Source organism: Alosa pseudoharengus, unplaced genomic scaffold (assembly GCF_046254945.1).
Source record: "Alosa pseudoharengus isolate Yale_2024_CS ecotype anadromous, Long Island Sound unplaced genomic scaffold, YU_APseudo_1.1 YU_APseudo_1.1_scf_23, whole genome shotgun sequence".
NCBI classification, from domain to species: domain Eukaryota; kingdom Metazoa; phylum Chordata; class Actinopteri; order Clupeiformes; family Clupeidae; genus Alosa; species Alosa pseudoharengus.
In genome coordinates, this window is record NW_027468685.1 from 10,040,942 (window position 1) to 10,055,141 (window position 14,200).

Here is a 14,200-nt window from a genome sequence, read left to right on the forward strand (position 1 = left end):
TATCCCGACATTTAAAACATTCCTTTGATACCAGTGGAGCAAAGGCTCTGATGGAGTGCAGCTGGTAAGCCCCAGTGGCCTAATGGATAAGGCACTGGCCTCCTAAGCCAGGGATTGTGGGTTCGAGTCCCATCTGGGGTGAGGCGGAGCAGAGTGGCGCAGCGGAAGCGTGCTGGGCCCATAATCCAGAGGTCGATGGATCGAAACCATCCTCTGCTAGGCTAACCCTTTAGGAGCCACGATAGTAGAGCCGCACACATTTTGCCTTTCACAACCCACAGCCTGACACGGGAATGAAAACTACGACCGGCAGGCTTTCACTGGGGAACGTGCAGCCATTTCCGTATCCGACTACGCACCTCCTTTGACTTGTCCTGATCATCTCATCTGCATTTTCTCAAATCTGCCATGCAATCCAATCAAACTGCAAGGAGAGCACTGGAGCTAATGGAAATGAGCGGGCAATCAGAACTGAGGCAGAGCAGAGTGGCGCAGCGGAAGCGTGCTGGGCCCATAACCCAGAGGTCGATGGATCGAAACCATCCTCTGCTAGGCCCAGTTTTTAGATGCCTCTCCTGCACGTTGACGCGCGCCATTTCCCTCAGAGTCTGGGCCAGCGCTGACAACGGCGAGTGGAGGGGGCTTCTGAGTGGGGAACCTGTAGCCACTTCCACGTTTATATACACGTTCACTTGACTTAGTCTTGATCGATCTTCCCGTCACTTTATACTGTCGTGTAAAATGCAAACACCTCTTCAAACAATCTTCTGACATGGAAACATTTCAAATCAGGAAATATAGCCATGCTCACCTGCCACAGTCAGTCTGGAGTGCTTTCTGCCAGCTCAGGGCCCGAGACCCGAAAATTCAACACAGTGGCTTTGTCCGGCTATCCCGACATTTAAAACATTCCTTTGATACCAGTGGAGCAAAGGCTCTGATGGAGTGCAGCTGGTAAGCCCCAGTGGCCTAATGGATAAGGCACTGGCCTCCTAAGCCAGGGATTGAGGGTTCGAGTCCCATCTGGGGTGAGGCAGAGCAGAGTGGCGCAGCGGAAGCGTGCTGGGCCCATAACCCAGAGGTCGATGGATCGAAACCATCCTCTGCTAGGCCCAGTTTTTAGATGCCTCTCCTGCGCGTTGACGCGCGCCATTTCAGCAAACAGATAGGAGACGGACGGCAAATTACATTATGTCATAACGATTATGATGAACTGAACACCATTACTATAACATCTTTGTAGTTCAATGTATTGCTGTTTGGGGTCTGATAGTCTGAAGATACCAGTGGTGTTGTTAGATGAAATGGGTCATGATCGCAAATGTAAAGTTATTAAAACTGGTGGTAACAGCAAGTGGAGATAACGTTAGGTTGTAACGTTAGGCTACTGTAATTAACATTATGGTAAATGAACACCCATAAATATTTCTAGACTAATATTGCAAAGCGATTTGGTTACTTTATTTGTCTTGCTTTTATCAGTTGTAACATAGTCAAAACGTTAAGAATGTCATATCAGAACATGAAATAATAACTTAGCTGCCACACTTAGAAGCTAGCTATTCTAGCTAACGTTTATCGTAGCTCATGCTAGGGCTAATGTAACTCGTCAGTTTGTATTTTGCCCAGTGAATAAACTTACTTCTTAGGCCTACATGTATTAAGTTAAAGAATTGAAAGAAATAGGAAATAAAAAAACTTGAATGGTATTATCTGTTTACATTCAGATCTTGCCAAAGACTTTGCCTAAGTGCTATCTGCCGTCCTGTTCAGAGTCTATGGTTGCTATAGCAACCGCTGCTGTGCTTCATACACTGAGGAGATAAGCATGCAATTGTGGTTGAAATACTCCCGAAACACAAAGAAAACAAACCAAAATATATCTATGCAAGAACATGGGATGTTGTTGTATTCCAAACAATAAGCCAACAGTCGTGGAAGGGCATTACTACGGTTAAATCTCACTATAATCTCCTAGCTGTGCGATATGTCCCATTGCAACCCATTGATTTGATTCGTGTTCTTGCCGTCCACTAGGCTATTTTGCTGTGGCGCGAACAAAAAGTGACGTCACTTGCAAGGGGTCAATAGGCCTACAAACCATAATGCCTAAGAAACGCTTAATAAACTGTGCATGTTGAACAGATATGCCTTTAGACCCCTCTTGAAAGACCCAAAACTATCACAGGAATAGGGAGCACTGGGCAACTAATTCCACCAACAAGGAACCACTGAGGAAGAGTCTTGAATTTGACCTAGCGTTTGCATTGACCCTGCATGGTCGACACTTTAGAAATTAATATTTTAAAACCAAATGAATGTGTCATTATTATCATTTAATTAATATAAAAGTGTTTTACTTCGTCACAAATATACACCCTTTGCAGTGGCAGATGCTGGTCTTTGGAATAGGCGAAGCTCTGATAAAAAGGGAGATGAACTAGGTCTTTTGTTTCCATAATATTTTAGAGGAGGCGGAGCCTACAAAGGGTACAAACTACCCTTTGTAGTTACTCATTCATTTGGTGATTTATTTTGTATTTAATATGCCCTTTAAGAAGCTTTAGTCTTTAGGGAGAAAATATACTAAAGACTAAAGTATAGTAAATACTAATCAAGATTCATCTATGAATACATTTCAACATGAGATTAGTTTTTTTTTAATCGACAGCCCTAATTTTTAACATAGCCTAACTGAAAATGAGTAGGTCTACCCTTTTTATCAAAACATGTAGGCCTAGATGCTGGCCGGGAAGCATTAGCTTAGAGTAAGGCACATCAACATTCAGTTGTCTGTTTTAAGAGCTTTAACAATTTTTCAGAGGAAACACCAATGTCCAAATCAGATTAGCCTTTATGGTCTCCAAATGGAAAAAATAGTTTTGAGCAGTCAAGAAGAGGCAGAGATTACAGTGAATGCAACAAATTAGAGACTACATTCACACAAAGGCTATATATACTATAGTCAAACATACATACACACTTGCACAGTGAACATGTAGCCTACATAGCAAGATGTTGATAAAAAAAAAAACATAATCCTCCACCCCACCCCTCCCCCATGCCTATATTACATAATAGGCTAGCACATTGCCCGTTAACAGACAAACAATAAAATACAGTAATTAGCCTATATACACCCACATAACTTATAAACTCTCAGACACAGCAACAGAATGCTGACATGCATGTATCATTTGTTACCGAGTTTAACTTATCAGCCACATAGGGACAATGACAACAACAAAAAAGTGACAGAAAGGGACAAAGTGAGGGGAAGCAAGTTTCTGCAACATCTCAGAAATAATCCACTAAATATTAATCCACTTTAATAATATTCACAGATGGGCTAGCCAGGTTGAAAAAAAAAATGACAAACTGATTTTTTTTTGTCTGTACTGAAAATGGGTTCCGCAGAGTTTGCCTCCCTCTAGTGGCTAAATGCTCAAATTAGTCAACTCAGGAACCCAGTCAATTAATGTCATTCACATGAAAAAATTACGGTATAGTTTTAGAAACTTGAATAAAACTGTGTATGCCCCCACCACAGTAGCTATTTGTAGCCTACAGTTAATCACTAGATGGACTAGATCAGGGGTTTTCAGCGGTCAGAACATCCTCCAAGATCACATTGAAGTTAAAATGAACTTCACCTGACATTAACCACATAGCTAGATCTTTACATCATTAAACTGTAAATAAACTACTCATAATTGAGTTATCCTGCTCTGTATTAAGCTGTCAAAATGTTTTAATTTAAAGTGCATCATTACATCCATTTTACTGTAACAGTTGCAAAACTATGAAAATAGGTAAAATGTTATGTTAGATGTAAGGAACTAAAGGTCTGTTCAAGTCCTACACTCTATTCCAATCCACATACTTCTGTCAGTACACTTTAATGCAGTGCGCTAAGTGCACTGTGTTCTTACTCGCGTAGTGGGTGAATTTCGACAGGGTGGTGTCTTCCCAAATGGAACACTAACTCTGTGCACTTAACAGACATGAACAGTTTAATGTTATAACATGGTTGTATGTCAGTAAACTGTGCTTTCTCCTTCCAAGCCAAGATAGTGACCGTTGAGGGCGAGAAGTGTCCAGCGCTTCACACTCAACCTTTTGACCGTTATGAGTGCACCATCCGGGTACAAACAGCGCACTTCATCTTGTCGTAATTATCAGTGTGAACGCACCTATGCTCTCAAATTAGGTATCGGAAGTACAGAAGAACGCAAATTGGAACACAGTGCTAGTGACCAACCAAAGGATGTATGCCCTATTATTGACTAAATAGTATGTGTGTGTTTGTGTGTGTGTGTGTGTGTGTGTGTGTGTGTGTGTGTGTGTGTGTGTGTGTGTGTGTTTGTGTGTGTGTGTGTGTGTGTGGACAGTAATAATTGTGTGTAGTTGGGGATTCCCAACGTTTCTCAATAGTACTTCAAATATGACCTCAAATACAAGGCCAGTGTGTTAATGATTAAATGATCAAAAGTGAGGTGGATAAAAGGACAACAGAATACTGACAGGATGACTCTAAGCGAGACTGGAAGGGGAGACATGAAAATGAATCATCCTAGCACACACAAAACCACACACATACACACACACACTCACCCACCCACACACACACACACACACACACACACACACACACACACACATCCCAGCAAACACAAAACCATATCACACCACCACACTCCTAAGAAGAGGACACTGCTCTCATCACAAGGTTTTTATGTGTGTGTGTGTGTGTGTGTGTGTGTGTGTGTTGTTAGTGTGTGTGGATCTTTCGGTGTTTATCTGTGTCGGTCTTTGACTTTGTTTGTCTGTGTGTATGTGTCGTGTGTGTATGTTTTGGTGTGCATGTGTATGTGTGTGTTTGTGTTGCTTGTTTCTGTGTCTTTCTGTGTGTGCGTGTTTGTCTTTCTGTGTTTGTTTTGTAAGTGTGTGTGTGTGTGGGAAATTTAGAAAAAAGTAAATTTAAGTGAATTTAATGCACAACGTTTCAACCAACGTGGTCGAAACGTTGTGCAATAAATTCATTCGGGAGCAGCAGCAACAGTGTGCGGGTACTTTTTTCTTTATTTCACGGATCTACTTTACCCTGCACCTGTAAGTTGGATGTGCGCGCACCTTCTGCTACTTTGTGTGGGAAATTTCCAGTAATTAGCTGAATAACACTTTAGCTGTTAAATGTCTACTCGGGTTGTTCTGTACAACTGGCTATACTTAGACATTTAGACATTACAAGGACGATCTGAGTTATGGTTTTGGGTTGCTTTTGTCCATGACCTCTGAGGTCAACCTCCCTTAGGAAGTCAAAATAGTAACAGCTTTCCTTGTCCTGACAGCTCTTTTGTGATATGTGAATGTGAAAATTTGATTTGATGGATTCTGATTGGCTGTCAGCTTTCTATCGTTTTTAAAATCGCTCTGAAATTGATCCCTAACGATATCGTTCTTCATGTCGTTACAGTTATAGTTAACAGTATGTGTGGACGTCGTCATTCATATGAGCTAGAACAATATTTTTTTGCCGTTATCGTTATAGTTTTCGTTCTTGGTGTGAAAGACTTTGTCTACAGCAGACTTGTTGCTCTCATGCTCAATATGCTTGTGTGATTCATGAATAAAGCTTTGTACTCTGCCATACGGTCGGCTATACTTTTTGCCTCTTTCTGGATTAATACTTCATTTTTACCACGTGTTTTTCTGTGTGTGTGTGTGTGTGTGTGTCTTTCTGTGGTTGTTGTTTGTGTGTGTCTTTCTTTCTCTCTCTCTGTGTGTTTGTGTGTGTGTCTTTCTTTCTCTCTCTGTGTGTGTGTGTGTGTGTATGTGCGTGTGTGAGTGTGTGTTTCCTCCTTCAGATGCAGTGCTCTGTGCTTCTCCTTTTTGTTGGGCTGTTGCTGGATTACACCGCAGGTTCACCAGAGTCCAGTGACTTTCTCCAGACGACACTCACCGAAGCGGAACATGGTGAATACACAAAATGAGCCAGATGCATCAGAAGCATCATATTGACTAACCTTAGCAAGTTTCACACATGACCTCTGGAAAATTTCAGTACAATTCGGAACAGACTTCAAACAAAATGCTCAGATATGAACTTCATAGACAACATTGCATAAGTGGGAGTTACTCATATATGCAGTAAATACTCTATGTGGTTGAAGTAAGGTTTGGTGACAGGCTCGAACTTGCAGGGTGTTGGGTATGACGCACAATCCTGACTTCCATTTTCCCTCTCCACAGCCGTGGCGTCAGCGAAAGCGTACCTGGAGAGACTGTTTTCCCTCCGCCCCGTTCCCACCCGACCCACCTACGGAGACAACATCCACCTGAAGTGGGTGAGGTGGTCCGGCAGTCTGCCCAGGTGGGCCGTGAGTGTGTTCAATCACCGTGACAACCGCACGGACTACATCTGTGCGCCGATGCGGCGTTGCGAATACGTGGCCGGTTACTACAACCCTTCCCTTGGCCCGCGCTGCTTTACTCCTTGCGACAAAAGTGACCCCAGCGTCGGAAACGAGTTTGACCTGCTGGTGAACGACCACCAGCTGGAGTTGCTGGAGTGGGTCACGGTGGAGTACTTTGGTTACGGAGAAGCCCCATCCAACGCCGTGTGTGTGAGCCTGAACTCGAAGAAAGACGGCTACATCTTCCGAGATGAGGACGGTATTGGCAGCTACATAGTGTTTGCTCCAAGGAGGCGTACGAGGCGCGCTCCCGAAGGTTTCATGGAAATGCTCACTGTGAACCAGGGCAGGTACACGGAGCATCTATTTGATGTTGAATACGACATGGAGCAGATGAAGATCCTCTCAGCAAAGAGGCTGCAGATCTCCAAAACTACAATTGCAAACAAAGGTGACTCTCTTAGGGACCAGCAGGTGGCGCTGACAGGGGAGACACAGCTCCATGGCACCTGGGAGACCATCTCCTCCAAACGCCTCGTCATCTCCACCTCCATTACGGCTCACATTCCCCACCTCAACTCCAGCTTCTTGTCCACTAACAGCACACCCAGAGGCATCATGGGTGACTCTGTGAGTGAGACGGTCTCTCACTCTGTGTCTGGGACTGTTCCCTTGCCGCCCTTCCCACGTACCTGTCAGGTGTGGATGAGGGGGATGCTGTACTCAGTCAGTGTCCCCTTCAACGCCACTCTGGAGAGGACCTATGAGAGCGGAGCTGTGCACATGGCCACTGTGCCTGGCATCTTCATGGGCACCCAGGTGGGCAGCGTGGACATGGTGGTCGACTCCTGCGTCATTGATGATCATTTGATATGATGATATGCCAGTCTCTTAGAGCCGTCTCTGTGTGTGTGTGTCTGAGAGTGTTTGTATGACAGAGAGTGTGGGTGTATGTGTGAGAGATAGTGGGTGTATGAAAGTGTGAACACAGCCATTTCCAAAAAAAAAAAAGTTAATATTAAAACAAAAAAACTGAATGTATACAGATAATAATCTCTGTTTTGTTATTAGAATTTCATGTGATTGCAAACATTACTTGACCATGGAGACCTAAGATTTGTTAAAAAAAAAAAGGCTCAATTTGTAAACAAAATATTGAAATGTGCTTCAGTTAGTAGTACTGCATTCATGGAAATAGCTCAAATAATTATTCTATCTGTGTAGTTTTAACCCTTTCATGCCACATAACCTCATATGGGCAGTATCGATAGATGCATTGCAATGTTGCAACTGTATTTACAATTTTGTATTCCAAACATCATCAATCCAAGATGGCTGACAAGCTATGTACAAAACGCTTCAGGTATATTTGTGAAAAGCTTTTATTCCAGTTGGCCAATTTAGATTAAAAACATATTAGCATGTCTGCACTGAACATGTTTGTGTTTTTCAAATTAAAATTTAGAGTAAGATGCCGTTTTTACACAACAAAAACAACTGTTCTATCTGTTCTATTTGTTAAAAATGATTTGAATCAGCATATATTACGATTGACGTTTAACAAACATCACCATAAATTATCATACAAAATTATCCTTTACACCAATGAATGAAATTGTATATTGCCTTTCACACAAGGAATGCATAAGTGAAGTAAGAATGTGCTAGAATGTCTATGGGCCTAAATTGGTCTGTATCAGCAGTGAATGATTTCTCACATGTACAACATTGTAACAAGGCTTCCGCATACATCTTACTACAGTCATACAAATCTCATTGTTTTACCACTTTATCTAATAATTGAGCATACAATAACATAAAACAAATGCATAAAATAGTTATATGTCAGTGGTGGCTCATATCCCATTTTACCCCTGTGTTGCATGGTGTCCACATACATGCACAGTTCCAAAACACCTCCACACCACCAAAAATGGATGGCACCCTATTGCTGGCCCAGGTAACACAACATATTACACACACATTAACATGCATTCATTCCTAAACACGTTACAATAGGCCTACTGTTTGAGTAAAGTTTGAGAAAATGAAACACAATATCATCCCCATTCCTCTGTAGTCCCTATCCAGAGGTGGAAAAAGTACTAAAATATTGTACTCAAGTAGAAGTACCAATACTTTGATGAAATATTAGTGCTTTCTGCCAGCTCAGGGCCCGAGACCCGAAAATTCAACACAGTGGCTTTGTCCGGCTATCCCGACATTTAAAACATTCCTTTGATACCAGTGGAGCAAAGGCTCTGATGGAGCGCAGCTGGTAAGCCCCAGTGGCCTAATGGATAAGGCACTGGCCTCCTAAGCCAGGGATTGTGGGTTCGAGTCCCATCTGGGGTGAGGCGGAGCAGAGTGGCGCAGCGGAAGCGTGCTGGGCCCATAACCCAGAGGTCGATGGATCGAAACCATCCTCTGCTAGGCTAACCCTTTAGGTGCCACGATAGTAGAGCCGCACACATTTTGCCTTTCACAACCCACAGCCTGACACGGGAATGAAAACTACGACCGGCAGGCTTTCACTGGGGAACGTGCAGCCATTTCCGTATCCGACTACGCACCTCCTTTGACTTGTCCTGATCATCTCATCTGCATTTTCTCAAATCTGCCTTGCAATCCAATCAAACTGCAAGGAGAGCACTGGAGCTAATGGAAATGAGCAGGCAATCAGAACTGAGGCAGAGCAGAGTGGCGCAGCGGAAGCGTGCTGGGCCCATAACCCAGAGGTCGATGGATCGAAACCATCCTCTGCTAGGCCCAGTTTTTAGATGCCTCTCCTGCGCGTTAACGCGCGCCATTTCCCTCAGAGTCTGGGCCAGCGCTGACAACGGCGAGTGGAGGGGGCTTCTGAGTGGGGAACCTGTAGCCACTTCCACGTTTATATACACGTTCACTTGACTTAGTCTTGATCTTCCCGTCACTTTACACTGTCGTGTAAAATGCAAACACCTCTTCAAACAATCTTCTGACATGGAAACATTTCAAATCAGGAAATATAGCCATGCTCACCTGCCACAGTCAGTCTGGAGTGCTTTCTGCCAGCTCAGGGCCCGAGACCCGAAAATTCAACACAGTGGCTTTGTCCGGCTATCCCGACATTTAAAACATTCCTTTGATACCAGTGGAGCAAAGGCTCTGATGGAGCACAGCTGGTAAGCCCCAGTGGCCTAATGGATAAGGCACTGGCCTCCTAAGCCAGGGATTGTGGGTTCGAGTCCCATCTGGGGTGAGGCGGAGCAGAGTGGCGCAGCGGAAGCGTGCTGGGCCCATAACCCAGAGGTCGATGGATCGAAACCATCCTCTGCTAGGCTAACCCTTTAGGTGCCACGATAGTAGAGCCGCACACATTTAGCCTTTCACGACCCACAGCCTGACACGGGAATGAAAACTACGACCGGCAGGCTTTCACTGGGGAACGTGCAGCCATTTCCGTATCCGACTACGCACCTCCTTTGACTTGTCCTGATCATCTCATCTGCATTTTCTCAAATCTGCCTTGCAGTCCAATCAAACTGCAAGGAGAGCACTGGAGCTAATGGAAATGAGCAGGCAATCAGAACTGAGGCAGAGCAGAGTGGCGCAGCGGAAGCGTGCTGGGCCCATAACCCAGAGGTCGATGGATCGAAACCATCCTCTGCTAGGCCCAGTTTTTAGATGCCTCTCCTGCGCGTTGACGCGCGCCATTTCCCTCAGAGTCTGGGCCAGCGCTGACAACGGCGAGTGGAGGGGGCTTCGGAGTGGGGAACCTGTAGCCACTTCCACGTTTATATACACGTTCACTTGACTTAGTCTTGATCTTCCCGTCACTTTACACTGTCGTGTAAAATGCAAACACCTCTTCAAACAATCTTCTGACATGGAAACATTTCAAATCAGGAAATATAGCCATGCTCACCTGCCACAGTCAGTCTGGAGTGCTTTCTGCCAGCTCAGGGCCCGAGACCCGAAAATTCAACACAGTGGCTTTGTCCGGCTATCCCGACATTTAAAACATTCCTTTGATACCAGTGGAGCAAAGGCTCTGATGGAGCACAGCTGCTAAGCCCCAGTGGCCTAATGGATAAGGCACTGGCCTCCTAAGCCAGGGATTGTTGGTTCGAGTCCCATCTGGGGTGAGGCGGAGCAGAGTGGCGCAGCGGAAGCGTGCTGGGCCCATAACCCAGAGGTCGATGGATCGAAACCATCCTCTGCTAGGCTAACCCTTTAGGTGCCACGATAGTAGAGCCGCACACATTTAGCCTTTCACGACCCACAGCCTGACACGGGAATGAAAACTACGACCGGCAGGCTTTCACTGGGGAACGTGCAGCCATTTCCGTATCCGACTACGCACCTCCTTTGACTTGTCCTGATCATCTCATCTGCATTTTCTCAAATCTGCCTTGCAGTCCAATCAAACTGCAAGGAGAGCACTGGAGCTAATGGAAATGAGCAGGCAATCAGAACTGAGGCAGAGCAGAGTGGCGCAGCGGAAGCGTGCTGGGCCCATAACCCAGAGGTCGATGGATCGAAACCATCCTCTGCTAGGCCCAGTTTTTAGATGCCTCTCCTGCGCGTTGACGCGCGCCATTTCCCTCAGAGTCTGGGCCAGCGCTGACAACGGCGAGTGGAGGGGGCTTCGGAGTGGGGAACCTGTAGCCACTTCCACGTTTATATACACGTTCACTTGACTTAGTCTTGATCTTCCCGTCACTTTACACTGTCGTGTAAAATGCAAACACCTCTTCAAACAATCTTCTGACATGGAAACATTTCAAATCAGGAAATATAGCCATGCTCACCTGCCACAGTCAGTCTGGAGTGCTTTCTGCCAGCTCAGGGCCCGAGACCCGAAAATTCAACACAGTGGCTTTGTCCGGCTATCCCGACATTTAAAACATTCCTTTGATACCAGTGGAGCAAAGGCTCTGATGGAGCACAGCTGCTAAGCCCCAGTGGCCTAATGGATAAGGCACTGGCCTCCTAAGCCAGGGATTGTTGGTTCGAGTCCCATCTGGGGTGAGGCGGAGCAGAGTGGCGCAGCGGAAGAGTGCTGGGCCCATAACCCAGAGGTCGATGGATCGAAACCATCCTCTGCTAGGCTAACCCTTTAGGTGCCACGATAGTAGAGCCGCACACATTTAGCCTTTCTCGACCCACAGCCTGACACGGGAATGAAAACTACGACCGGCAGGCTTTCACTGGGGAACGTGCAGCCATTTCCGTATCCGACTACGCACCTCCTTTGACTTGTCCTGATCATCTCATCTGCATTTTCTCAAATCTGCCTTGCAATCCAATCAAACTGCAAGGAGAGCACTGGAGCTAATGGAAATGAGCAGGCAATCAGAACTGAGGCAGAGCAGAGTGGCGCAGCGGAAGCGTGCTGGGCCCATAACCCAGAGGTCGATGGATCGAAACCATCCTCTGCTAGGCCCAGTTTTTAGATGCCTCTCCTGCGCGTTGACGCGCGCCATTTCCCTCAGAGTCTGGGCCAGCGCTGACAACGGCGAGTGGAGGGGGCTTCGGAGTGGGGAACCTGTAGCCACTTCCACGTTTATATACACGTTCATTTGACTTAGTCTTGATCTTCCCGTCACTTTACACTGTCGTGTAAAATGCAAACACCTCTTCAAACAATCTTCTGACATGGAAACATTTCAAATCAGGAAATATAGCCATGCTCACCTGCCACAGTCAGTCTGGAGTGCTTTCTGCCAGCTCAGGGCCCGAGACCCGAAAATTCAACACAGTGGCTTTGTCCGGCTATCCCGACATTTAAAACATTCCTTTGATACCAGTGGAGCAAAGGCTCTGATGGAGCACAGCTGGTAAGCCCCAGTGGCCTAATGGATAAGGCACTGGCCTCCTAAGCCAGGGATTGTGGGTTCGAGTCCCATCTGGGGAGAGGCGGAGCAGAGTGGCGCAGCGGAAGCGTGCTGGGCCCATAACCCAGAGGTCGATGGATCGAAACCATCCTCTGCTAGGCTAACCCTTTAGGTGCCACGATAGTAGAGCCGCACACATTTAGCCTTTCTCGACCCACAGCCTGACACGGGAATGAAAACTACGACCGGCAGGCTTTCACTGGGGAACGTGCAGCCATTTCCGTATCCGACTACGCACCTCCTTTGACTTGTCCTGATCATCTCATCTGCATTTTCTCAAATCTGCCTTGCAATCCAATCAAACTGCAAGGAGAGCACTGGAGCTAATGGAAATGAGCAGGCAATCAGAACTGAGGCAGAGCAGAGTGGCGCAGCGGAAGCGTGCTGGGCCCATAACCCAGAGGTCGATGGATCGAAACCATCCTCTGCTAGGCCCAGTTTTTAGATGCCTCTCCTGCGCGTTGACGCGCGCCATTTCCCTCAGAGTCTGGGCCAGCGCTGACAACGGCGAGTGGAGGGGGCTTCGGAGTGGGGAACCTGTAGCCACTTCCACGTTTATATACACGTTCACTTGACTTAGTCTTGATCTTCCCGTCACTTTACACTGTCGTGTAAAATGCAAACACCTCTTCAAACAATCTTCTGACATGGAAACATTTCAAATCAGGAAATATAGCCATGCTCACCTGCCACAGTCAGTCTGGAGTGCTTTCTGCCAGCTCAGGGCCCGAGACCCGAAAATTCAACACAGTGGCTTTGTCCGGTTATCCCGACATTTAAAACATTCCTGTGATACCAGTGGAGCAAAGCCTCTGATGGAGCGCAGCTGGTAAGCCCCAGTGGCCTAATGGATAAGGCACTGGCCTCCTAAGCCAGGGATTGTGGGTTCGAGTCCGATCTGGGGTGGGGCGGAGCAGAGTGGCGCAGCGGAAGTGTGCTGGGCCCATAACCCAGAGGTCGATGGATCGAAACCATCCTCTGCTAGGCTAACCCTTTAGGTGCCACGATAGTAGAGCCGCACACATTTTGCCTTTCACAACCCACAGCCTGACACGGGAATGAAAACTACGACCGGCAGGCTTTCACTGGGGAACATGCAGCCATTTCCGTATCCGACAACGCACCTCCTTTGACTTGTCCTGATCATCTCATCTGCATTTTCTCAAATCTGCCTTGCAATCCAATCAAACTGCAAGGAGAGCACTGGAGCTAATGGAAATGAGCAGGCAATCAGAACTGAGGCTATCCCGACATTTAAAACATTCCTTTGATACCAGTGGAGCAAAGGCTCTGATGGAGCGCAGCTGGTAAGCCCCAGTGGCCTAATGGATAAGGCACTGGCCTCCTAAGCCAGAGATTGTGGGTTCGAGTCCCATCTGGGGTGAGGCGGAGCAGAGTGGCGCAGCGGAAGCGTGCTGGGCCCATAACCCAGAGGTCAATGGATCGAAACCATCCTCTGCTAGGCTAACCCTTTAGGTGCCACGATAGTAGAGCCGCACACATTTAGCCTTTCACGACCCACAGCCTGACACGGGAATGAAAACTACGACCGGCAGGCTTTCACTGGGGAACGTGCAGCCATTTCCGTATCCGACTACGCACCTCCTTTGACTTGTCCTGATCATCTCATCTGCATTTTCTCAAATCTGCCTTGCAATCCAATCAAACTGCAAGGAGAGCACTGGAGCTAATGGAAATGAGCAGGCAATCAGAACTGAGGCAGAGCAGAGTGGCGCAGCGGAAGCGTGCTGGGCCCATAACCCAGAGGTCGATGGATCGAAACCATCCTCTGCTAGGCCGAGTTTTTAGATGCCTCTCCTGCGCGTTGACGCGCGCCATTTTTCTCAGAGTCTGCGCCAGCGCTGACAACGGCGAGTGGAGGGGGCTTCGGAGTGGGGAACCTGT

General features: G+C 46.6%; 1 protein-coding gene, 1 long non-coding RNA gene and 9 other non-coding genes across 11 annotated transcripts; all 11 read left to right on the plus strand.

Annotated features, from left to right (window-relative positions):
• Window positions 1-68: 68 nt before the first annotated feature.
• On the plus strand, window positions 69-141 carry trnar-ccu (transfer RNA arginine (anticodon CCU)). The gene has a single exon. It is a non-coding gene; the product is annotated as a tRNA-Arg (tRNA).
• Window positions 142-958: 817 nt separating this feature from the next.
• Window positions 959-1,031, plus strand: trnar-ccu (transfer RNA arginine (anticodon CCU)). The gene has a single exon. It is a non-coding gene; the product is annotated as a tRNA-Arg (tRNA).
• Window positions 1,032-5,089: 4,058 nt separating this feature from the next.
• Window positions 5,090-6,332, plus strand: LOC143140291 (uncharacterized). Its single transcript, XR_012990629.1, has 3 exons — window positions 5,090-5,112; window positions 5,868-5,976; window positions 6,253-6,332. It is a non-coding gene; the product is annotated as an uncharacterized LOC143140291 (long non-coding RNA).
• A 99-nt stretch (window positions 6,333-6,431) lies between these two features.
• Window positions 6,432-7,292, plus strand: LOC143140677 (natterin-4-like). The gene has a single exon (XM_076301722.1). It carries the CDS (start codon window positions 6,432-6,434, stop codon window positions 7,290-7,292), a length of 861 nt encoding a protein of 286 aa, XP_076157837.1.
• Window positions 7,293-8,698: 1,406 nt separating this feature from the next.
• On the plus strand, window positions 8,699-8,771 carry trnar-ccu (transfer RNA arginine (anticodon CCU)). Its single transcript has one exon. It is a non-coding gene; the product is annotated as a tRNA-Arg (tRNA).
• An 813-nt stretch (window positions 8,772-9,584) lies between these two features.
• trnar-ccu (transfer RNA arginine (anticodon CCU)) lies at window positions 9,585-9,657 on the plus strand. Its single transcript has one exon. It is a non-coding gene; the product is annotated as a tRNA-Arg (tRNA).
• An 813-nt stretch (window positions 9,658-10,470) lies between these two features.
• On the plus strand, window positions 10,471-10,543 carry trnar-ccu (transfer RNA arginine (anticodon CCU)). Its single transcript has one exon. It is a non-coding gene; the product is annotated as a tRNA-Arg (tRNA).
• Window positions 10,544-11,356: 813 nt separating this feature from the next.
• trnar-ccu (transfer RNA arginine (anticodon CCU)) lies at window positions 11,357-11,429 on the plus strand. Its single transcript has one exon. It is a non-coding gene; the product is annotated as a tRNA-Arg (tRNA).
• An 813-nt stretch (window positions 11,430-12,242) lies between these two features.
• Window positions 12,243-12,315, plus strand: trnar-ccu (transfer RNA arginine (anticodon CCU)). Its single transcript has one exon. It is a non-coding gene; the product is annotated as a tRNA-Arg (tRNA).
• An 813-nt stretch (window positions 12,316-13,128) lies between these two features.
• On the plus strand, window positions 13,129-13,201 carry trnar-ccu (transfer RNA arginine (anticodon CCU)). The gene has a single exon. It is a non-coding gene; the product is annotated as a tRNA-Arg (tRNA).
• Window positions 13,202-13,606: 405 nt separating this feature from the next.
• On the plus strand, window positions 13,607-13,679 carry trnar-ccu (transfer RNA arginine (anticodon CCU)). Its single transcript has one exon. It is a non-coding gene; the product is annotated as a tRNA-Arg (tRNA).
• Window positions 13,680-14,200: the final 521 nt, after the last annotated feature.

Bases quoted from the DNA above. Each gene is read 5' to 3' on its own strand.
- LOC143140677 (XM_076301722.1), top strand. From the start codon at position 6,432: ATGCGGCGTTGCGAATACGTGGCCGGTTACTACAACCCTTCCCTTGGC.